At 42.8% G+C, this 24,984-nt stretch overlaps 1 protein-coding gene across 2 annotated transcripts in view; it reads left to right on the forward strand.

Annotated features, from left to right (window-relative positions):
* Positions 1–991: 991 nt before the first annotated feature.
* Positions 992–24,984, forward strand: part of arhgap45b (Rho GTPase activating protein 45b) — a 30,879-nt gene continuing 6,886 nt past the window's right edge. The window contains exons 1-17 of one of the 2 annotated variants that reach the window (XM_072659905.1): positions 992–1,407; positions 2,850–3,249; positions 10,897–11,040; positions 11,574–11,658; positions 12,841–12,913; positions 14,955–15,024; positions 15,147–15,281; positions 15,524–15,585; positions 15,679–15,789; positions 17,713–17,793; positions 18,119–18,286; positions 19,465–19,602; positions 20,089–20,279; positions 21,350–21,468; positions 22,480–22,578; positions 22,708–22,809; positions 24,637–24,800. In XM_072659905.1, coding sequence (XP_072516006.1) covers positions 1,315–1,407; positions 2,850–3,249; positions 10,897–11,040; positions 11,574–11,658; positions 12,841–12,913; positions 14,955–15,024; positions 15,147–15,281; positions 15,524–15,585; positions 15,679–15,789; positions 17,713–17,793; positions 18,119–18,286; positions 19,465–19,602; positions 20,089–20,279; positions 21,350–21,468; positions 22,480–22,578; positions 22,708–22,809; positions 24,637–24,800 — 2,235 coding nt within the window. In that variant the 5' untranslated portion in view covers positions 992–1,314. Of the gene's footprint in view, positions 1,408–1,455; positions 2,009–2,849; positions 3,250–10,896; positions 11,041–11,573; positions 11,659–12,840; positions 12,914–14,954; positions 15,025–15,146; positions 15,282–15,523; positions 15,586–15,678; positions 15,790–17,712; positions 17,794–18,118; positions 18,287–19,464; positions 19,603–20,088; positions 20,280–21,349; positions 21,469–22,479; positions 22,579–22,707; positions 22,810–24,636; positions 24,801–24,984 lie in introns of those variants that run through there. The other variant, XM_072659904.1, reaches the window with a different exon arrangement.

Raw genomic sequence — 24,984 nt, forward strand, 5'->3', positions numbered from 1 at the left:
GGTTTTAATGCTCGTCAGTGAAGGTGGATGTCATTATATTGGATGCATTTCAACTGCACACTGTAGAAAATAAAAAGACCACACAAACGCTGTTTAAAATCACAATAAGCAGCCTGATGAATTTAATACAGGCAGATGTACTGTTCAGTTTTTTATTAAGCACATTGTAGATTACGCAGTATTTCCCAATTCATTACTATAGATTTCTGTTGCACAGCTATATCCATATTCTCTATTATAAAAATATATATATATATATATATATACATATACATACACAGAGGTGCAATAATGTATATATTTATAATTATATTTACAATATATTATTAATAATGAATAATAACACAGTATTTGACATTTATTATATTATATGTGCAGTTAGAGAAAACATTGTTGGTGTGCTTTTCAACAGCTGGCACCAAAAAAACAGATAAACACCTCAAATATAAAATGTATATTTTGAATATAAATATATATACATGTTCAAATTTTATATTTTGAATATGTATATACAAAAAGTATATTTTTGCAAAGTATGATTGCAAAAAAAAAAATATTAAATATATTTTTAAAATAGATGTATTTTAAAATGTATTTTAGATTAAAAAGCATTAAAGCATCTTGGTTTTAGAAACAAGATGTATATTAAATAATTCAGCTGCATTTTTACTGTGTATCTGTACCTCGGGAGCTGGTTTCTGTCATGTTAAATATTTATTTGCTAATCATTCATATTATTTTAAATATAATATTATTTCTAATATTTCCTCATATGATTTAAAAAGTATTTCCAGTGTGTAAAATGTATTTTGGAATTAAATACAATATGAAAAACAACATATGTAAGATAGGTTTTAGTCTGTATGGGTGCAGAACTGAAACAGGGGCAGTTAGCTGGTGTAAAAGGCCCATCCCACACCTCTGCCTTTAAAAGCGTTTAACTGAAGTTTTTAAACACTGGTGTGTGTGAGAGTGTGTGACAGTGTGTGAGAGTGTGTGACAGTGTGTGACAGTGTGTGAGAGTACCTCCACACACCGCTTTCGCTTTTCTTTGAGAGGGGAAAAACAGCTGAAAGCGGATGTGGTCTCGGGCTTCGGGCTGCAGGCTGTGCGCGCCGTTAGCAGCCGAGTGAACGTGTGATGTTCAGCAGGAGGGCACCAGGACGCGCAGGGCGCACAGGGCGCAGGGAACAGGGCCCCTACCGAGCCGGACTGAGCCAACTCTGAGATGGGGAGCAGGGGGGTGGGAGGGGGGCCTACCGTGTGAGAGAGAGACCCAGAAACCCAGCGCGAGGATCCAGAGCTGAAGCTAAAATGTTCTCCAAGAAGAAGAAGGAACTGATAAAGACGCACTCCATGTCTAAGAAGAGTGGAACAGGAAGCGCCTCGTCTCTCAGCTCCTCATCAGTGAGTAGCAGAGCATCCTCGCCTCCTTCCTCTTGCCCTGCACCCCGCTCTCCACCGCGGCCCCCGGCTCCCAGCAGGGGCTTTAGCTGGGGATTAGGACTGTGGAGGTCTGGAAACTTGCTGTGAGCTCGGTGTGAGTTGATTGTAGAGGTTCAGAGAGGCAGTTTAGAGAGTCTGAGGTGGCAGCTGCTGCTGCTGCTGTGGTGGTGGTGGTGCTGATGAGTACAGCTGTACGTTACAGATGAGAGATCTTTCATATATATATTTAATTTAAGTGTTTATGGTGTGGAAATCATCTCAGAAGATCAAGAAAATAGTTTTTAGCTTTTAATGTTTTATTTTTTTTGTTTACATTTCCTCGAGCTAGCCTAGCTGCCTTCAAATGTGCTGAAAAACTAAAACTTAGCTTCATCTCCAAGAAGATGAGCTCGGCCTGGTTCTTGTTGTTTGGTGTGAAGAAGCTGTTGTGAAAATGATGAAACGGGGAGCAGGTGGGAAAAGCAGCTACAGTCCTTATTCAACGAGCCAGAGGGTCAAGAAATCAGACAGTAAGCCCAAACTGGATCTCTTACCCAGTAGACCCAATGTGTGGCTCAAGCAGGTAGGTTCAGACCTTCTCTCTCTTTTACTGTGGTTTTCTGTAACGTTGCTGATTCTGGAGAAAGCTTGTTCTGAATTCTACTGCAGTGGATGTGTCTTTAATGTGCTTCAGCTGGGTTTGGCCTGCATGTCTGTCGCCATGTGGTGGGACACTTTCTAGCCAGGAAATGAAGCATTTTCAAAACGTTTGGGGTGTTTGTTCTGTTAGACAGGTTATTTATTGGTTTCTCCAAAGCCAGAACGTTTGGGAATGAGCTGAAAGTCACTGAGGTCAATCAGGCTCCTTCACAACACCACTGCGTTTGAGGGGTTTGCTTCCGGTCTGCATTAAATGTTGGTAGAAATGAATGAAATCAGTTGATGGGACTAAATTCGACACGCTCAAGACATTTCAGGGCGATACGCTGACCGTTTCTTCGTTATCCACCTTTATTAGAGACTGGGGTCAGTGTTTATTGTGGTAGGGAGATTTCAGTCCGATGTTATGTGTAGGACAGTGTAATAAAGCTCTTAAGTCTTCGTTTTTCGATGATTTTGAGGGTGAGTGTCAGCGCGTCGAGGACTCGTGCTCGCTCTGCTGGAGTGCTTTAACTCCTGATTCAGGGTGTGACAGGAAATAGGCCGCAGCGTTACACAACGGGCTCTTGTGAAAGAAACCGTTTACCAACAGCTGTCTCTGCAGAGTTTGTCTAAACGTCTTGAACCGTGACCAGATATGAAAAAAACCAACCCCAAGTTTCTTAAGAGCTTTCTCATATCATTTCTGATTGCATAGACCTTTTCCTCCAGCCTAAGCTTAATTATCTCCCCACAATTCTTCTCCTTCTCTCGTTTCTTCTCAGTTGTCCATTCTCCAAGAGCAACCTCGGAAAGATGCCGGGGACTCCAGCGCTTCTGCTTCTTCTTCGTCCAATCCTGCCAGCCTCTGCCCCTCTTCGGCAGATGTCCCGAACTGCCCGGGCACTCCCTTGGCCCAGCACTCCAAGCTGGTGGGCTGCCCGTCCCCCGTGGGCACCCTGAAGAGACCGACGGCCCTGAGCCGTCACGCCAGTGCCGCCGGCTTTCCCCTCCAGTCGTGGGTGTTCAGTAAAGGCCAGGGCCGGGCGGCCATCGCCCATAGTCCGCAGGCCGAGGCGGTGGAGATGCCCACCGTCATCGAGGTGGAGGACATCCCCTCACTTCTGCGCGTGGTGGCCCGTTTCGCTGAGGCTGTGGAGAAACTGAAAGACGTGGTGCTTGAAGGTAAGAGACAGGTGGCTTTCGGGTTGAGGATGAGGGTTGGTGGGTCAGGGTGAACGAGTCTGAACGTTGGGACGTTTGTCTGGTTAGTGGGCCTGTGGAAATGCAGCATTGCTTTGTGAGCATGATTCAGCTGCACTGATTTCACCTTCACACCTGCTTCATAAGTGTAAACCTCCAGCCCTTTGTGGATAAGACTGACCTAAAATATGTGGCATTTTCAAAAGATATGTCTCACAAACTTGCCCCCCCCCCCAAATCCAATTAAACACAACTAATTATAGCCGTTGTAATGAAACATGCAGTTGGTTATAGGGTTGTCAACCAGTCAATCAGTTCATATTGAAAGAATAATAATGTGCAGCTTTCTTGTTTGTTCATTTATTAGTTTATTTATTTATGATCAGAAAGGACACTTTTTGCTTGCACTTTTATTAAAGCGTTTTCTGTAGTTTTTGTTCAATCAAAACCTTAATTTTTTTCAAGGCCTCCCTAATAATTATAAGAAGACGAATAATTCTGAAATACTGTGATACCATAAAACCGTGAGACAGATATTCAGAAAACTCCCAGAAAAAAAAAAACTACATTTATTACAATAATTAGAATTTAATTCAAAATAAAATATTGTTGCCAAATAAATTACTTGGCTGTTTTCAGATGAAATATCCCAGGAAAGAAAATCCAAAAAAAGCTTTATATATTGTTTTTTAATGTCTCCCACCACTGTATGAACTGGGGTCTCAAAGTCCAGCGATGGAGGTGCTGGAGGTGCAAATATTCAATGATTTTCAGTAATTTTTAATGTTTTTTCATGATAGGAGATTTGCATTACAAAATTTTACCCAGATTTTAAAGATTGCTGTCAGAAGGCCTTTGTACAATAATATCTATCCAGTTCTATTGAATATAATTTAATAGAAATTAATTCTGGCCTTTATAATAAAGAACAGTTAATTAGTGATGATAGCCTCAGAAATGCCCAGAAAATAACTTACAACATTTATCACTATAATGATAAAGTATAATGATATAGCCTATCTTCTTATTCTGTTCCACTGCAGTGTAAACTGGGGTCTTAAAGTGTGGCACTGGAGGCGTGGAGTCCAGCACAGTTCAGTGTTTTCCCTTTTTAAAACACACCTGATAATTAACGAGTTAAAGCACGGAGGTACTCTGAGATCCCTGGTATAAATGCAGTAGATCCTCCTGTCACAATATCTGAGTTTCAATATATGAAAATTAATTTTGAATCGTAGCGAATTGGTCGAACTGGCTGTGGTGGCAAAATGTGGTGAGATTTCACAGTGAGGGGCGTTCTGTGTGCCCCTTACCAGCTCAGCTCTTCTTACTGCTGCTGTTTTAATAAAGGGCTTCCTTTCAAAACTGCAGCTTCCAGCAGTGGAGAGCAAGTCCAGAACTCAACCAGCTGTGAGAGCTATTCCCTGAAGAACCGTGATCAAGTGAAATCTGTATGTTTATAATCAGGTTTTTGTTTGACTGCAGATGGACAAAAGTATTGGGACACAGCTCATTTTCATTGAATCCATGTGTTTCATTCACCACGTACTACAATATTTTCACCCTTATGGAATGCACGAGTAGTGCCAGATTTTAAAGACTTCTGTCAGAAGGTCTTTGAACAATAATATCTATCTAGTTCTATTGAATATAATTATAGAAATTATTGTACAACTTTTGTTTTGACCTACATCTAATTAAACAGGACTAATTCTGGCCTTTATAATACAGTTCATCAGTGATGATAGCCTCAGAAATGCCCAGAAAATCACTTACAACATTTATCACTATAATGATAAAGTGCCGCCATATTGCCCACCTCTGGTATTTGAAAATATTGGAAACTGTGGTATTTTATAGCCTATCTTTTATTTAATTTATATTATATTTTATTTTATTCAGTAGACAGGCTACTGCTTGATTGTCTAGACTGTTCTAGACTGTTCTAACTCCATCCACCCACTGATAGACTTTCTAAGCACACCTGCTCACATTATAATGCTTGTTTAATCAGTCTGGCTTTGATGGACATATAGCAGGACTGTGGTTTTCTAAGGGTCACTGAGTACCTTCCCACAGTAGAGCTCAGTTTTATGTGTTCTTTATGCAAATTAAAGTGAAGCAAAGGATGTGGTCCACTTGTCATCATGAACTGCCCATTGATAATAACGACTTCCTTTACACGAGTCTACAATCACTATGTAAAGGACAAGAGACTGCCCAGCCGTACAGCACGAGCTGCGGCTCATAACAGAGGATATTCGAGAGTACAGAGCTGATCAGAACACGTCTAGACGATGCAGATTTCTGCTGAGGTTGGATCTTCTGGTTTTGCACGTTCTCTGGTGTTTTATCTCCTGTCTGTCACACCTTTGCAGTTTTCGCTGATCTTCTGCACAGTATCTGACCTGATAAGCTGTGAGCATGTTTTACGATCTAGCTAAGTGTTCTAGTTTAAGCATTACGTACAGTCAGCTATCCACTGCTTTTCACTGAAACTGGATACTGAGTTAAAAGCATTAGTGTTATTAAATATATATATTTTTGTTATTAATGTTATTATAATAAACTGATAAGAAATTTACAAGCAACAAATAATTTATGTGGCTAAAAGGGTCTTAACGATTCTGCCCAGTCCAAGTTCTTCAATGTTGTTTATTGTCCAAGTTGGTATAGTACACTATATGGACAAACGTATTGGGACACCTACACATTCCACCTACAGGAGCTTTTATATGACGTCTCGTTCTAAACCCATAGGCATTATTAATCTGGAGCTGGTCCCCCTTTAAAAGCAGCTCTACCAGCAGCAGCAGCAGGTCTGGAGCTCTGCTGCAGTTACTGAGTCAGTTGGAGGCTTTTCTGCACTCTGCTCTGAGCTCAGCACTCGGCCCTGACCCCGCTCTGTAACTTTACGTGGTCTGACAGACACTCGGTGGACACTGAGCTGCTCTCTGTGAGCTGTTCCTCCTAAACTCTTCAATAATAACACCACTCACAGCTGATGGAGGAAGATCTAGGAGGGAGGAAATTTCACCAGCTGACTTGTTGTTGTTGGTGCAGCGGTGTCTCCTATTACATACAGAACCACGCTGGAGTTCAGTGAGCTCTTCAGAACCTCCCGTTCTTTCACTGATGTGTGGAGGAAAGGCAGACTGCAGGGCTAGAGACTGGAGTTTATACAGCTGTGGCTGAATGAGACTTAATCACACACCTGAATTTAATGAAAAGGAGCCGTGTCCCAATACTTTCGTCCATATGCAGCCACACAAAAACCTGACTAGAAACATATAGAAGTAAAAGACAGTATAAGGCAGAGCTGAAAGGTGGGGAAGGGCGGTGAGAACTTTGCAGAGACTTTATGTGGTTGTTATTTTAATTGTGTCCTTGTCTGTTCACATCCACAAAGAACCACGACCTGTAGCTTCCCTCGCTAACGAGCGCCCAGGTGGAGGAGGGAAATTAGAGAGAGCAGAAGTAGACAGGGAGCAGAGAGAGAGAGACAGTGGGAATTATTGTGAAGTGTCTGGCCCGGGTGGCAAATAACATGTCAGACTTGGTGAGAAGGTTCCTCTGTGTTTTACGTACAGGCCTTAAACAGACTGTCAAGCTGTGGGGCATACGATTCTCTTATCGGCTAGAACGGGTGGCTAGTGACTGGAAACGACTGGTCCAATCAGGACACACAGCTTTTGGTGCGTTTCTACTCCTACATGTTCGGCGGCCATCATCGGGGTGGCACAGAGATTTCAGTCCTCATTAGATAGGCCACTGCTCGGCCTGCCCTGCGTCTCTCGGAGTGGATCTCGTCATTTACATATTTACTTTTAGGGAAACTGTGCCAGTGATCCGATCTGGTTCAGAAACACTCCACAGATGAGCTTTAACAGTCTCAGGCGTGTTAGTGCTGTGCTGTAGAGGCTTTCAGAGATCCTCGTCCCGCTTCTCCATTGTCAGTAAAGCCAGAGCGGGTCGTGGTCTTGTGGCCTGATTACAGCAGTTCTCAGCTACTGCTCAGGTTCTGCGTTTGACTGAACTGCACGTAAAACAAAAGGTGTTTGTCCCAGACTTCACTCTCATACCACTCATCACATGATTGGTGGAACTGAAATGGGGGCGGTGCTGCCTCAGGCTTCCGCTTGTTGCTCTGAGCTTCGGTTTCCGTGGCGCACCGCACTCAAACAGGAAGCTCTACTCTCATCCCCCTTCCTCTCACACACGGCCTGGCAGAGCCGCTCTCAGCCCGAGACACACCACACCTGTGACTCCATTATATTACATTATAGTCATCAGTCCCATTGATACTACATGTCCAGATGTTTGTGGACACCCCTTCTAATAAATGCACTCGGCTACTTTAAGCTGCACCCATTGCTGACACAGCTTGCCTGTAGAGAAGAAGTACTGCCAATAGAATAGGACTCTCTGGAGCAGATCAACATCGTGACCCTATTGGCTCCATGCTGCCTAATGCCAGACGTGGGCTAGAGGGGTATAAAGCCCCCCAGCATTGCAGAGCAGTGGAAGAACTGGTAGGTTCTAGGTAATCTCATTTCTTTCAGAAGAAACACTTCCACCAATTCTGTCAGATGTCCATGTTGCTTAGCCTCGTGCTAAATGGTTGGGCAGAAGGAGGACAATCCTACCCAGCCGGACGGATGGCTGTGGCATCACTGGGAATTTAATTTGCAGTCTCCTGATAATAGGGCCAGCGCTTAGACGGTTGTGCCACTCTGAGCCCAAATCAAATATAAAAATCCCAGATAGCATGTCCATGTGGAGCCCAGCCTGTATAGGGGTCAGTGGGCTCCCCAGTGGTCAGTGATGAGAACATGAGGGGTTAAACATGGGGCCGTATCTGGGTTGTACACTTAATATAGGGCCTAGTTGGGCCTAGATGTGAGATTAGGGTGGGTTGTAAAGTAGCCCATGTTCCACTCATGTGAGCACATGAGCATGTTGGCTGGGATTGTAACATTAAAATAGAACCATTTCATTAATGATGTAATAACATAGCCGACACACAGGGGCCTCTAGAAACTCTATACCTATTACTGAGCCTGTTTAGAAATCTACAGTGTAGGCGTATTAGGGCTGCACGATATTGGAAAAAAGTAACATTGCAATATTTTTTTCTGTGATATTTTTTGCGATATACACGAAAACAGGAATTGTTCGGTCAGTTATCCAACATATCATATTAATAACAAACTTAAAATTAACGATATTGGGCAGATATAATCTGCCTCTTGTAGATGTGGTTTTTCCATTTAGCCAGCGTGTTTGATTGAACTTGCTTTAAAGGACATTGAGATCGGTATATTGTGCAGACCTGGTCTAATTCTAATTTATAGTTCATTCAACGTTTCTTTAACGTTTCTTTAACGTTTCTTCAACGTTCCTAAATTCAGCCGTGTCACTCCACTACTGCGTTCTCTCTCTTCACTGGCTTCCTGTAGCTGCTGCCCTCATCAGATTCAGACCCCTGACTCTGGACTACAAAGCCAAGACTGGACCAGCCAGCCCCTCCGTACTTGATGGCGATGGTCAAAAGCCTGATCTGCACCAAGAGCCCTTCCAGCTTCAAGTATGGCTCGGTTCGACCTGCCATCCTTTAAGATCCACTGAAGACGAGCGTCCAGACTTTTTACTGTCCTGCACCGAAGTGGTGGAACGAACTTCCCCTGGGTGTCCGAACAGCAGAGTCCAACGCTCGCTGTCCTCAAACCCAGACTGAAGACCCTCCTCTTCTGAGAGGACTTGGGTGAAGAGTAGAGTATTATGGTCTCCATATTGACTTGTGTTTAGTAGAGTCTAAGATTAGAGGATCTGAATTTTACTCTATTTAAACTAGCTGAGGTTCTTCTTCAGTAAACAGTGAAGATCTTCTGTAAGAACTCTGGAGAAGAGAGTCTGCTAAACGCTGTAAATGTAAATGTAGTAATAATGTGGTTGTGGTCTTAAAAGTCTATGGGCTTCTGTTGGAACCATTGGAGCAGTGTCATTACCATCACAGTGCCTTTAGAGGTACGGGCTCTCCGTCAGTGGACCAGGGTGGTTGGATTTGTGACTCGGCCGGTTGTGATCGTGTGCTGCTGTGAGAAATCTCTTTCTGTACGCTGTGTGGGCTTCTTTCATTCCCCCGGCTCGTCTCCGCCGCAGCGCTCCTGCGCTCTGTAGCGCCGTTGTTTTGACAGATTGAGGGGAAGTATGCTCTGCTGCTCTGTGTGTAGGTCTCCGGTACAGAAAGGAGGAAGTGGCTTTCTGAGGTGTTGCAGCAGACTTGAAAGCAGACGACAGCTCCTGTAAATCAGCTCTCCGCGTGTCGCGGCGTCTCCTGCACTGGCCTCTGATTGTTGATTCACTGGCTGCTCTCTGACAGACGTACGTGGTGAACACGCCGCCCGAGAGGGAAGAGCTGCTGGAGTCTCCATTGTCTAACAAAGACACACAGTGTCACTGTGGTCCAGAGGTGGAGTGTACATAACTGGATTAGTGTTCAGTACCAGTCACAAGTTTGGACACGCCTGGTGGAACGTGTGCTGATCATCATTTATAAATGCTAGTGTGACTTTATTTTTGAGGACACTGGGGAGACACGGGTGTCCACTGTAGTAGGGTGTTGTGTGTGTGTGAGGGTGGAAATACCTCTCCAACCCTGCAGCTACAGTATGTTAATGTGCATTAATACACACACATTAACTAATTCAGCAAAACTAGTAAACAGCCTTAATAACTTATATGACCCAATCACCTCCTTTCACTTCAACTTGGGCCTACTGAAACCCCCAGCTACTACATCCTACAGTGGATACCAGTCTGTCTTTACTGACAACCAAAAATGGTCACTTTAGCATTTGGATTAAATGTTTTTAAGATGATGATCAGCACACATTCGACCAGGTGTTTCTAAACCTTAGAGATGGGCGATATTGTAGAAATATTATATCACAATATTTAAAGACATTTTTATAATAAATGTAAATAAAACTCAACTTAAAACTAAAAAACAAATTAAACATGAATAATTACTCTAAACACACACTAAATATTCAGAAATGAAATACTGTGTTGATCACAAATCAATAAAATATCATCAAATTGCCCAGCTGTAAAGAAAAACTGACACAGTAATAAAACTCTTCAATAAAATGTAATATTACGTGAGAATTGGTTTGTTTTGCTGCTAAAAGTAATTCACTTTCACTCCAGTGCAGTAAATACACATCACACTTTGAGCGCCACCTCATGGACAGCTGTACACGTGCAAAGTGCTTTGCACTTTATTCACTTTATTCATTTATCTTGGTGTCCACATATTTAATATTTAACATAATAAACAGGCTAGAGTGGAACACACACTGCTGTAGTATTCTGGAGACGCTTATAATAAGCAGAGACCTGGTTGGTTTACCAGTGTGAAGCTAAACCTCAGTAAAAAATCAAAACCAGGACGACTTTGGTAAAGTATCGCCCCCCTCCTGCTCACTACAGCACGTGCATCGGTGAACTCTGAGCTAACCTGGCTGTAGCTGTGATGCTGTTTCTGCACCCTGAACGCTGAATGTTGAGGCCTGAGTCTGGACTGGTCAGCACTGTCTCACAGTGCGTGTGGCTCTGTTGTTCCAGACAAGCAGGAGAACCGGCGGCCGCTGGCTCACGAGTGTCTCGGAGAGGTCTTGCGGATCCTGCGACAGGTCATCAGCATGTACCCCCTCCTCAACACAGTGGAGACCCTCACTGCTGCCGGCAAGCTCATCTCCCAGGTCAAAGGTCAGTTGACAATCTGTATGTCTAGTTTATAGCCACAAGACAAAATAGTATTTCAGTACTTGGGCAAAGATGAAGCATTTTGGGTGAAAATGGAAATGTAATAATAATAATAATAATAATACAAATAATTCAGCTGTGTACCAGTATAAATAAGTAAGTTTCTACTAGAGCTGGGAAATATGACAATATTTGATCGTATTGTAATGAATGTTGTTATTATGGTAGACAATATGCTGTTATGTATGAGTGAATCATGGGTATTTTGAGTAAAATTGCGGTACTCAGTATGGGAGAGTATTTGGATAGCAGTTCTTAAACGTTCTACACAGTTAGTGCATTTTGTCTACATGCCTAAATATTGCGATAAATATTGTATATCGTAAAAATTACGTTAAATATCGTGATATAATTTTTTCCATATCGCCCAGCTCTAGTTTCTACAGTAAAAACTCTTATTGCTCTGATAATTGATCTATAATAATGGGATTAGTGGCCTAAAGCCTCTGTAACAGTGCTGCTGTGTGTGTCTTAAGGCTTCCACTATGAAAGCTGCAATGAATCTGAGAAGAAGGACTTTGAGAAAGCTATCGAGACCATTGCAGTCGCTTTCAGCAGCAAGTAAGTGATCCTTCCTGTCGTTGAAGTGCGTGACAGGCTGCCTGCTTGTTTGTATTTCGTCCGAAAAAGCAGATTTTTAGAAAAGGTTTTCCTGTCCACATTCCGTCGCCATCTTTACTACAGTACTGTCACATTTAACATCATTTGTATAGGCCCCAAAACAGAACCCTGTGGGACCCCACATCATGTGCTAAACCAACCGTTATCAAATATTTCACAGTAGTTTCTGCATTAGGATTCATAATTGTAAATAATAAAAGTGTAAAAGGTTAAAATAGACATCTTATCGTTTAGGTTGGACGTATCCTCCGCTATAGCACTACCTCACAGTAGCTTCAGTTGGGTGTGGTTGAAGGAAAGAGGTCGATTACAGACTGTGCTCTAGCTGCTACACCGATAGTATGGTTTTTTAGCTGCAGAGCCAAAACAGGAAACTGATTCGTGGCTTTTCTTTGCTTCTTGGTAATTGGCCCACAATGAGAAAATCAAGGGTTTTGCATTTGAGCTGATCGTTATCGTCCTACATGTCATCCTCTGATGTGTTCAGGCTTTACACACTTCACCTTCCCTTATTACCTTTATATTATAATGATACTCCACATTTCATTCTGACATTTACTCAATGTCCCTCTGAGCCCACATGTAGTCGATTGGTCTAGACAAGTCCTCTGGTTTGGTGTCAAGTGTTCCCTTCTTTACAGCTACTGCGCTAATGTAGCCGCTAGCTAGTGGTAGCCTTTTCACCCGTGAAGGTGATGAAGGTGATGAATTAGGAAAAATGGACAAGCGTAAGAATCTGAGACACTTTGACACGAACTAGACTGTGATGTTCTAGACAATGACTGGGTCGGAACATCTCCAGAACATCAGCAAGCAGGTCTTGTGGGGTGTTCTCTCCCGGTATGCAGTGGTCAGCACCTACCAAAAGTGCACCAAGAAAGTTCTATAAGGGACAGGGTCATGGGCCTTCAGGGGTCTTGTGGAGTCCATGCCTTTACTGGTCAGAGCTGTTTTGGCGGCACGAGGGGTATCTACACAAAATCAGTGGTTTTAATGTTATGGCTGATGGGTATTGACTCCCGGGACAGTTAAGAGGTTCTTTTTGAGGCTGAAAAAGGTTCTGTTGTTCAGAGTGAGACGGAACCGTGTTTTACTCTCTGTACTTTACTCTCTGTGTCTCAGTGTGTCAGAGCTGCTGATGGGGGAGGTTGACAGCAGCACTCTCTTATCTGTACTGCCCACAGAGAAGAGCAGGGTAAGTGTGTGTGTGTGTGTGTGTGTGTGTGTGTGTGTGTGTGCAAGCACAACAGCTGCCACTAATAGTGCCCTCCCACCACTGAGAAGGCAGTCTCTTCACTTCCTGTGTGTTGTGCAAGTGTTACAGTCCTGAAGTTTACGCTGGCAGACAGAAATTTCCAGTGAAGCTTGCATCATACCGGCGCTGATACACAGAACCAAACACAGACACAAAAGAGTTAATAACAGTAAATTTAACATTAGATAAATAATAATGTGAAAAACAATATAATACACATAAAAAGAACATGTAACTAACAATGTAAATTGTAAACTAATAAATAACAGAATTACATGAATTATTAATTTAATAAATCCATAATTCTTCATAATCATTTGGTTTAAGTTTTTTCTGTGAGGGAGCTTTTAGACTTTTAGAGGTTCAGGCGTCTGGGTGCATTTACCACCCCAGTTCTGACTCATAGGCTCTCTAGAGCAGAACAGTCCACACCCACCCTCTGAATGACTGTATTACACAGGAATTGAACAGAAAACATTAAGAGGGGGTCCAGCACAGAAACCCACTATAATGTTTATATAATTCATTAATTATTAATCAGTATAAACTACATAATTAATTATAGTCACAGTGATAATTAGGGGACAGTGGTGGCTCAGTACATAGTACGCTGCGTTATTGATGACAGGGTTGTGGGCTCAATTCCTGAGTTCACCAGGATGCATGTATTTGTCACTGTACTGTGTACAGCAAAATGTGTCCTCTGCATTTGACCCATCTGTGGTAGTAAACACACACACACACACTAGGGGCAGTGAGCACACACACACCCAGAGTGGTGGGCAGCCAATCCCAGCACCCAGGGAGCAGAGAGGGTGAAGGGTCTTGCTCAACAAGGGCCCAACAGGGGCAGCTTGCCGAGCCCGGGTATCGAACCCACAACCCTGTCATCAGAAGCCTGGAGCTCTAACCGCTGAGCACCACTGCCCCACTGTTGAGCAAGACCCTTAACCCTCTCTGCTCCCCAGGCCGCCCCTGCTCCGGGCATGTGTGTTCACTGTCCACTGTGTGTGCCTGCTCGCTAGTGTGTGTGTGTGTGTGTGTGTGTGTGTGTGTGTGTGTGTGTGTGTTCATTGCACGGGTGGAGAGAAGTGAAGTTCTGTCTGTGTCCGACACTAATGGTGAATGTGTCCTTTCCTAACATTAGACAGTGGCTACCAAACAACTAGCCCTGCTCCTTTCCCCCACAGCTTTCCAGCGTCTCAGTCGTACTTCAGGATTTCTGAACTCAGTAGCTGTGTTTTAGTCTGCTGTGTTTTAATCTGCTGTGTTTTAGTCCGCTGTAGTTTAGTCTGCTGTGTTTTAGTCTGCTGTAGTTTAGTCTGCTGTGTTTTAGTCTGCTGTAGTTTAGTCTGCTGTAGTTTTAGTCCGCTGTAGTTTAGTCTGCTGTAGTTTAGTCTGCTGTAGTTTTAGTCCGCTGTAGTTTAGTCCGCTGTGTTTTAGTCCGCTGTGTTTTAGTCTGCTGTAGTTTAGTCTGCTGTGTTTTAGTCTGCTGTGTTTTAGTCCGCTGTAGTTTAGTCTGCTGTGTTTTAGTCTGCTGTGTTTTAGTCTGCTGTAGTTTAGTCTGCTGTAGTTTTAGTCTGCTGTAGTTTAGTCTGCTGTGTTTTAGTCTGCTGTAGTTTAGTCTGCTGTAGTTTTAGTCCGCTGTAGCTTAGTCCGCTGTGTTTTAGTCCGCTGTGTTTTAGTCTGCTGTAGTTTAGTCTGCTGTGTTTTAGTCTGCTGTAGTTTAGTCTGCTGTGTTTTAGTCTGCTGTAGTTTAGTCTGCTGTAGTTTTAGTCCGCTGTAGTTTAGTCCGCTGTGTTTTAGTCCGCTGTGTTTTAGTCTGCTGTAGTTTAGTCTGCTGTAGTTTAGTCCGCTGTGTTTTAGTCTGCTGTAGTTTAGTCTGCTGTAGTTTAGTCTGCTGTAGTTTTAGTCTGCTGTAGTTTAGTCTGCTGTAGTTTAGAGAGCGTGTTTGTTATGATGGTATCTGTGTGTTTGGCAGTCTATGGAGAATCTGTACAAAATCTCTGGTCAGGATTCTTCACAAACACGGAGCGACTCTTCTGAACTAGGTACTGAACTTCATCTCTGACATGGGGATAATTATGTTAGATCTCAGTTGAGAAAGTGTGTTTAAACTGTGTGTGTGTGTGTACGTGTGTGTGTGTGTGTGTGTGTGTGTGTGTGTGAACAGTAATGAGTTCGGAGGAGGTCGACATCCTTTTGCAGCGTAGTGAAGGTGGAGTGGACTCTGCTCTGACGTACGCCAAGACCATCTCCAAGTACATGAAGGACCTGATTGGCTACATTGAGAAGCGGATCTCTCTTGGTAAGACCCAGACTGTTGTTCTGTGATGTACTGCAAATGGGCATGCACACTATATGGCCAAATGTTTGTAGACATCACTTCTAATTCAGCATTCAGCTACTTTAAGTTGCACCCATTACTGACACAGATGTGCAAATGCACACACACAGCTTGTCTAGTCCCTGTAGAGAAGTACTGCCAATAGAATAGGACTCTCTAGCGGGTGTACATATATTTTACATGCTGCATGTTTTGTATTGCAGAGGTGGAGTTTTCTAAGGGCCTTCAGAGACTGTACCAGACTTGTAAACAGACCATCACTCAGGTAAATCAGAACTGGGTCAAGCTGCTGAGTGTCTCTGAGCGCTCTTCGTCCGTTTGTCTAATTTTCCTTCTTCTTCTCCTTCCTCTTCCACAGCCACACATGCCTTTCTTCGCCATCTACTCTCTGGCTCTGGAGCAGGACCTGGAGCAGAGTGCGGGAGTACAGCAAGCCGCAGTTACCCTGCACAACCAGACCTTCATACAGGTTCACAACTTCATTCTCAACATTATTATTATTGATTTTCCATTAATGTCTGCGTATGGAAATAAATACAGAACTAAAATTGAATTATTTTTTTATAATTAATGGTGAAATAATACTTCTTATCAGTACACAGAGCATCACTGACAAACAAGAAAACCCAATAATACACCCAACTAAACAGTACTAGACTTGATAGAGTTAGGACTGTTGGACTAAATCATACACAGTACTACTAGCAGTGCAGTGCTTTAATGACTGTCTGATCACATAGAAATTCAAGATAAAAGACAGGATAGATCAAATTTAAGATAAAAATGTAATATAAGAAGTAATATCAAAACACCACAAATATAAATAGCTAATTTGTGTAGCTTTTTACAACTGTTGTTGCCACAAAGCAGCTTTACACAATTAGTAATTAGTAGAAAACAGAAAAAAAGAAATAATGTAAGAAGACATGAAGGATCCAAGACCCCGAGTGAGCAGCCAACGAGAACCTCCCTCAAAGCTGGAGGAAGAAACCTCGGAAGGAACCAAGACCAAGGGGACCCAACCCGTCCCGACCCGGAGATAAGAAATAAAAATCTACACATTAAATATATAAGAAGAAGAATTATCAGTTTAGGAAGACAGTCCCAAACTAGTCCAGCTAAATTAGAGCCACTTTTAACTCATTAAAATTCAGTCTGGTAGAACGGGTCAGAATATAAAACTTATGAAACTGAAAGGTTTTCTGTGGTTTCTTGTTTTCTATCACTGTATTAAAGAAGCACAAAGGGTCTTTTATTGTCGGATGCACTGATCAGTTCTACTCTACACATTCAGATTGGTTTCATTGAGGGGTTTAACGAGATGGAGGTGTTAACCCAGCTAACATGTCCATGTGGGGTCTGTAGGGGGAGCCCAACTGGGAAGCAGAAGGTTTTGTCCATGGGTTCTGTGTTGGTCCCACATATGGATGCCCACCAGGGTCAGTGATGGAACCAGGAAGGGTTAAACACGGGGCCCATCTGGATTGCACACTGTGCATGAGCCCAAAATGGGACCCATGTCAAGTCAAGTCAAATTTATTTGTATTTTTACAACTGTTGTCGTCACAAAGCAGATTTACATAATTAGTAATTAATAAAAGACAGAAAAAAAGAAATAACGTAAGAAGACATAAAGGATCCAAGACCCCCAGTGAGCCCCAACGGAGACAGTGGCAAGGAGAACCTCCCTCAGAGCTGGAGGAAGAAACCTTGGGAGGAACCAAGACTCACAAGGGGACCCAACCCGTCCTCCTCTGGTCAGAACTATTTATAGATTATTGATAAAAGTCACCAAACCATCTAAACTGTGGAACTGCTCTGATCATAATCATAATCATAATATAATAATCATGGTGTAGTAGAACTTAGTCCATTTAGGTTTAACATGGTCATTAGGCAGGTAGCAGTGGTAGGAGGGTGTGCCGCTGATCTGGTATGGGTGGTGGTGGCGGGGGGGTGGCTGCTGCTCGGATTGGTAGGTGGCTGCTGGTCTGAAGCAGGTAGAGGGGACCTCAGCGGTCGGGCCGGGTGACCAGTTACTCGGAGAAGGTAAAAAGAGAGAGAGAGAGTTGAGGGTGGGCCCAACTGGGTCCCAGTAACAATGTATGTACAAACCCACTCAGAGCCCACCTGGACCACAACTAGCCCCTAACCTAGACCTTGTTCCTATTGTGTTTCTACCAAAAAGAAACTGATTAGATTATTTGTCTTTACTAGATGTTGTTTATGTATGTGCTAAACGAGTCAAATATAAATCTCTTTATTTGAGAAGTGTAGGCGGGACTGTGGAGATACCTGCTTTTTGGGTTGTTGCACAGTTAATCCAGCGGTTAATCTGAGATTTTACGTCTGAGGATTCTTGTTGTGAAGATTCCTGCTCTTGTCCTCACAGCCTCTGATGCAGCGGAAGCAGGAGCACGAGAAGAAACGGAAGGAAATCAAGGAACTGTGGCTCAAAGCCAGGAGAAAACTGGTGAGATCTTTGTGTTCTTGCTCTGATTCTGAGAAACCACTTTGAGAAACCCAGGCCTGACAGTGTCCATCTAATTTGGAGACATGTCTGACCAGCCAAATAACGTAAAAAATCTGTAACCAGTGAATTCCTTCATTCAGTAATTCACACAACATGTAGCTGCATGTATATGATAACTACTGTTCACTGTCTTCCCCCGGGGAGACGGGGGTTAGACTCCCTGGCTGGACGAGCACACCTGACTACCCGTGATTCACATGTGAGAGCTCTGGAGAGGAGAGTCAGATGAGTCAGATGAATGACTTTAGTGTGAATGTGTTTGTAGTTGGAGTCTGAGGCAAACCTGAAGCGAGCGAAGCAGGTGTACAACACTCGCTGTGAGGAGTATGAGAAGGCCAAGATGGCAGCTAGCAGAGCTGAGGAGGAGGGCAGCAGCTCCACCACCAAGGCCCTGGACAAGAAGAAACGCCTGGAGGATGAGGCTCGCAATAAGGTCTGTACTCTGCCTACAAATCCCACAATGCTCCACAGTTAATTACACTTGTCTCTCATGTAAGGATTCAGAGGTGGGGAAATGAACCACTCTCACTCCAAAGTGTGGACAATTTGAAGTCTGATGGACTCACTGGTAGGAAGCTGGGAGTAGAAGCCGTACAGCATCTGGAATTATAGAATTACTATAAAATATATATCCAGAATTCCTGTATTTCAAAATTGATGATTACATTTTTAATTACAGTATATTATTTATTTTCTTACTTTTGTTTTCAGGATACCTTTATTTTTAGGATATTAAGTTAAACAAGTTTTATTAAAGTTTTATTCAAGATATTAAATTAAATCTAAATTTGTAGCCATTTAGAAAGTACGACAGGCCAATGATATTGGTGTATTTATGATGTTTAATGTTTGATGGATATTATCATATTTAAGATATCATATATGATATATAAATTAATAACGTAACACATTCCAAATCATTTTTCAAAATATATTTCTGCAGTAGTAGGGGTGGGTGATATGGTAAAAAAAATAAAATTTTCACGATACACGATATTTGTTGCAATATTTGTTGCACTGAGTACAGTGATTTTTATTCAGAATCTACTGTACTTTACCCACTTATACAGCACTAATTACTCGGTGTGTAATGAAATGTAATCTGTTTTCTTTAAGCTCTGAAAATATGCAATTTACTCATAAAAATCAGAATCAGAATCTCTTTATTTCACCAAGTCTGTTACACATCCAATAAATTTTACTTGGTGAGAGCAACACAAGTATGATGTAACAAACAAACAAACAAACAAACAAATGGTTAACAAGTATTAAGTAAAAAAAAAAACTTTTATGTACAGATATAATTATATAAACATTTACAGAACATTGACAGCTGTGCAATAATCATAGTGCAAATGTTATGCGTGTTGTGTATCAGTATACTGTTTATCACCATAACAAAACTGATCACAATACAGTCAACTTTTCTCAAATTGCCCAGCCCTATGTATTAGCTGTACTGTAGAACTCTGCTGTGTTGTAATAGCAATAGCCTCACTGAGCCATATGACAATCATCTACACCATCCTCTGATCAGACCTCAAAAACTGGGCCTTAAACTGGGTCTCTGGTCTCTCTTCATCCCGAACCTTCCCTCTCTCTGTCTCTTAGGCCGAGGAGGCCGAGGCTACGTACCGCACATGCATTGCAGACGCCACCACGCAGCACCAGGAGCTGGAGCACACGAAGGTCACAGTGCTGAGACAGATCCAGGAGGTCATCAAGCAGAGTGACCAGACGCTTCGCTCGGTGAGGGGCTGTTTGTGTGTCCCGTGCTCTCTGTCTCTCCCCTCACACACACACACACATTTCCCTTCTACACACAGCTCATAATTACGACCCGCAGCCGGTCTGGTGGTGAGCCTCATTCTAGCCTGGGTGCAGGAGAAGGCTGGTCTCTGTAACTGGAGACCTTTACCAGGCTTGACCTCTGGGCTGAGCTCTACTACACTAGCTGACACGCCTTTTTCGAGAGCACTTAGTAGAGGTCCTAGGAATTGTTTATTGGGTCTGGCAGGGTTAGAGCTCTGAAGTATTGAATTGAAGGTCTATGGACTCTAGCTTTGGATATTCAAATGGGAACGAGTGAGCACCTCTGTAAGTTGCTCTCGACGAGGGTGTCTGCTAATGCCGTAAGTGTAAAGAAGCGGAAGGTCTTAATACAGGTCTACAGGTCTTAATAAACATAATTAAACACTAATTAAAGTCCCTCTATCTTCTCCTCCTTTTCTGCAGGCCACTATTTCCTACTACCAGACCATGCATGTGCAGACGGTGGCTCTGCCTGTCCACTATCAGACGCTGTGTGAGAGCAGTAAGCTGTATGATCCTGGTCAGCAGTACGCCACCCACGTCAAAGACCTACAGATGAGTGAGGAGCCTGAAGTCCATTACAACTTCGAGCCCTACTGTGCCTCCAGCAGCCAGTGCGTTTCACACACCTCATTAACACACACACACACACACACGGTTTGTACAAACTGAAATAAATGTAAATTGGTTAATTTTCCTGAAACAGGCCAATATACACATCACCACTGTCCAATAAAAACAGTAATTAGGAGCATTTCTATTGGTCCATTCGTTCAGCATTATTTACACAGTATACTGAGCAGCTACAGGGATGTATGTGATCATCGCAGTCACTCTAAAACCTTGTATCTCCATTTTTGTTGTTTTTCACTTTTCTCCATAATGTGAATCTGGCAGGTGTTCTGTACTGTGTCAGAAATATTTGATAAGTGGTCTCATGGAAATGCTCCTTTAGGTAGATAGTACCATCTGTCTGATCTATCGCTATGGCTAATTGGTTTGCTCACCTGGATTCGGACCCTGGATCTCTTTAAAGCCGCTGTGTGGTGATGTCTGTTGTTAAAATCAATATTTTGACAAAGTTAAACTTGAACCTACATTAGATTTAGTCTGATGCGGAGATCAAATCCAACAGGAGAAACCAGAAAAGACTAAATTCACCACAGAAACGACTGATAACAGGAAATAAAAAAATAAATAAAATAAAATATGTAGACAGGAGTGTTTTGCCATCATCTTGTCATCATTTTTTACTTTGAGTCGAAATTTCATGATAAATAGAGTAAAATATTTCACATAGAAAATTAAGAAGATTTTTCCTTCTCCTGTAAAGCTGCCATATTGGAGATTCAAGGTTTTTGTCAGACAGCAACAATATATATATATATATAGTCTGAAGCAAGTTTGTTCACCAGATTCACTACTACAGAGAAACTCTATTTATTTTTTCTATAAACTCTATTTATTTACTTAATTCTACATGTTCCAAAAAAAACATTAAAATGTGTTGTGTGCAAAAGTAATGGCACATTAGCTACAGTTATATATTACCTTCAGTACATAAATTGTAATTGTGTCTAAAATGTGCACAAAAATGCCATATTTCTATTATCCAGTCCTGTGTGTAGTGGTGTGGATCAGTGAGTGGATGTTTGTGTGTTTGACGGTTTGCTTGCGACTGCAGGCAGGCAGCCAGATTGCGCGCTGACAGCTCCAACATAGACGCAGCTCAGAGCAGCACTGAAGCGTCCGTCACTGCAGCAGAAGATCCAACCTCCCCTCAGAAGGAGGAGCAGAAGAAGGGTGTGTAGTCCTGTTGTTTGTGTGTTTCGCTCGTGTGTTTCGTGTGTTCTGTTATCTCAATAATTTAAATCACTAATTCTAAGAGTGCTCAGAATGTGGTGTGTGTTGATGTAGCTGTTGCTGTTGTGCAGTGCTACACTCCCTGTGGCAGACTGGGGCTTGATTGCCCAGCTGGTCAAGCACTCCAGTCCACTCCACACCAATAAACGTTCTTGGCTACGTTCTCAAGACCCCTAACTCTACATTCTCCTGCCTGTGGAACTTCATTCACATGTAGGAGCTCTGGATAAGAGCGTTAGATAAGTGCAGTAGATGTGAAAGTCACCTTAGCATTTATTAAGCAGAGATTCTGAACAGACGTTAACCCCTTATGCCCCTCAAAAAGTAGTGCGAACTGACGGAGTTGTTCCTAAGTTCTAACAGTTGGGGAAAAGCCAGGAATGTTGTGTGGAGAACATGTGCAGAATTGCAGAATTCAGTGATAAAATAGATTTGAGACATTTAGGATTTGGAGATCAGGTATTATTACCATTTTTCTAAACATATTAAAAGGTTCTGTGTAACTTTTGTGTATTTTTACCAATAATATAATCACATGTGTTCTTTGAACAAGTACAGTTCTTACATGCAAGCTAAAATTGTCCCCTGAATAATTTTACTCATGAGTCTGAAGAGCAGTACTGGTGCTAGGGGGAGCTACGAATGGGTGGGTTAATTGGCAGAACCAGAAAAGGGGGAAAAAATTGATGAATAAACATTTTTAAATAGTGTAAATTATTGGAATATTTAACTGAAATGGGGTAAACTTGGGCGTGACGTCATTCCTAGCTCCGACATCCGACCTCCAAAGTAAATGGGCCGCAGCATCAGGACCAGTCAGCTGCAGTGGTTCAGATCATCTGGACAAAACTGTAATTCTTGACTCTGATTAAAAAGAAACGACTGTTTGAACGTAACATTTGAAGCCATTATATCTTAAATAATCAGTGATGCCTGCTGTCCCTCCCACAGCACGAGGTCACTTGACCCACAAATCGTGGGGCTCCACCGTGAGTGACACAGACGTTGTGTGTGGGGGCAGTGGACTGGGTTCCCCCACCACCAGCACAGGTATGTTCTGGGTTTGGATCTCAGCACTCTGGAATGTTTGATTTATATAATTAAATAAATGCAGGAGAGATTTGGCTCCAGAGGCAGGTCTGATATCACCCTTCATGGTGTTTTGTGACTGTGTTTCAGGAGACATCAGCAAAATGGCACGGACAGCATCCACAGGAACCATGTCCTCCAACGAAGACGCAGACGAAAAGGATGGAAACATGGCTTCCTTTGAATCTCCCAGTAAGGCTGCAGATCGCACATCATTCACAGCTGCTTATCCTCACTGCAGGATTAGTCCCAGACTAAGATTAACTTATGAAGAAGGCTTTCTACTAGATTCTGGATGAGCATTGCTGTGAGGATTTGATTGTTTTTAGCGTTAGTGATCACCACCTCACCTCAACATCCCCAACTCCCCCCATCATCCCAATCAAAAGTACTGGATGGAGCTCCTCCACCATCATTCCAGAGAACACAGTTCTTCCACTGCTCCACAGCTCCTCAATGCTGGGGGGCTTTATACCCCTCTAGCCCACGCCTGGCATTAGGCAGCAGGGAGCCAATAGGGTCATCAATGTTTATCTGCCCCAGAAAGTCCTATTCTATTGGCCGTGCTAGACAAGCTATTTGTGTGCCTTTGCACAAATTTGTCATCAATGGGTGCACCTTAAAGTAGCTGACTGTATTCATTAGAAGGTGTGTCCACAAACATTTGGACATGTAGTGTGTACGTAGTGTTTTTACTCTCGTTCCTCGCTGTCGTTTGTAGCTTAGCTAGACGGCGTCACATGCTCATAGTGTTTATCCAAAGCCAAATTTCTCAACTGTTTCCTGTCAGTATTGGTGTAACCATGTGTTGTGACCACTGTGTGATCTGCTCTGGGCTAACGGAACCTCACCAAGCCAACAGCGTGAGACTTCCACCAGAGGAAAGGTTTCTAAAGATGGGAAGGATTGTAGGACAATGCTGACTAATAAAAGTAGCTTGAGTGATCTCTGTTTCTGACGCACGGTCCAGCAGTTGACCACACTCTTAAAAATAAAGAGTCTGCAAAGGGTTCTTTAAGTGATGACATAGCAGAACCATATTTGGTTTCATTAAGAACCATTTTTGTATTAGAGATTGTAGAAGTGAGTGTGGAGAACCTTCACTTGATGTAAAGGTAAAGGTCCTTTACACTCACACACACACACACACAGCTCTACCACAAACAGGGTTCTTTATGGTACCAAACATGGTTATTTAATGGCATCACCAAAAGAACCCTTTGTAGAACCTTTATTTCGCCTAGAGAAGGACTTACTATTCTGTAACTATAATGACTACAGTGCAAATAATCAATTTTTTTTACGGTATAGGGGTGTAATTAACATTTAGACTCACTGTGGGTGTTTATATGTACACTATAAGGACAAAAGTATTGGGACACCTGCTTATTCATAGTTTCTTCTAAAAACAAGACTATTAAAAAGAGCTGATCCTGCTTTTGTTGGAATAACTGTCTCTACTGTCCAGAGAATAATACTTTTTTTGTACTTTGGGGCACTGCTGTGAGGATTTGATTGCATTCTGCAACAAGAATGTTAAATGTTGGATATATAATCAGCACCTAACGTCATCGCCAACTCCCTACCTCATCCCATCCAAAAGTACTGGTTGGAGCTCCTCCACCACCATCATTCCAGAGAACACAGTTCTTCCACTGCTCCACTGCTCCTCAATGCTGGGGGGCTTTATACCCCTCTAGCCCACGCCTGGCATTAGGCAGCAGCATGGAGCCAATAGGGTCATGATATTGATCTGCTCCAGAGAGTCCTATTCTATTGGCAGTACTTCTTCTCTACAGGGACTAGACAAGCTGTGTGTGTGTGTGCATTTGTACACTGTGTCAGCAGTAGGTGCAGCTTAAAATAGCTGAATGCATTCATTAGAAGGGATGTCCACACACTTTTGGACATGTAATGTATTTCTTGAATTTGACATTTCCACGAACTGTCTTTACTATTAAAGTGAATGAGTGATGCGATGTTCTCCTTACTGACCTCCACCTCCATCTTTTCATCCAGATATTAACGGCATCGAGCCTGAGATCGTGGTTCCCACTGGGCCGTTTCGGAACATTGGCCTGTCCAAAGCTGCACAGACGCACCGGCTCCGCAAGCTGCGCTCTCCAGCCAAGTGCCGGCAGTGTGACAGCTATGTGTACTTCCAGGGGGCGGAGTGTGAGGAGGTGAGGTCTCTCTGAAGCCCTGCCTGAAGCTCTTCTTGTGTTGATGAAGCATGCAGGTGGTGCAGGTCCTTGTTTGTGGGCATGTGAACACTATTAGAGATGTGTAGATCACATAGATTGCTAGATAGACCACTGTATTCATTCCTGACGGAAAGTCCCACATTACAGCAGCCCTAAAGCAGAG

This window comes from Salminus brasiliensis, chromosome 17 (assembly GCF_030463535.1).
Source record: "Salminus brasiliensis chromosome 17, fSalBra1.hap2, whole genome shotgun sequence".
NCBI lineage: Eukaryota > Metazoa > Chordata > Actinopteri > Characiformes > Bryconidae > Salminus > Salminus brasiliensis.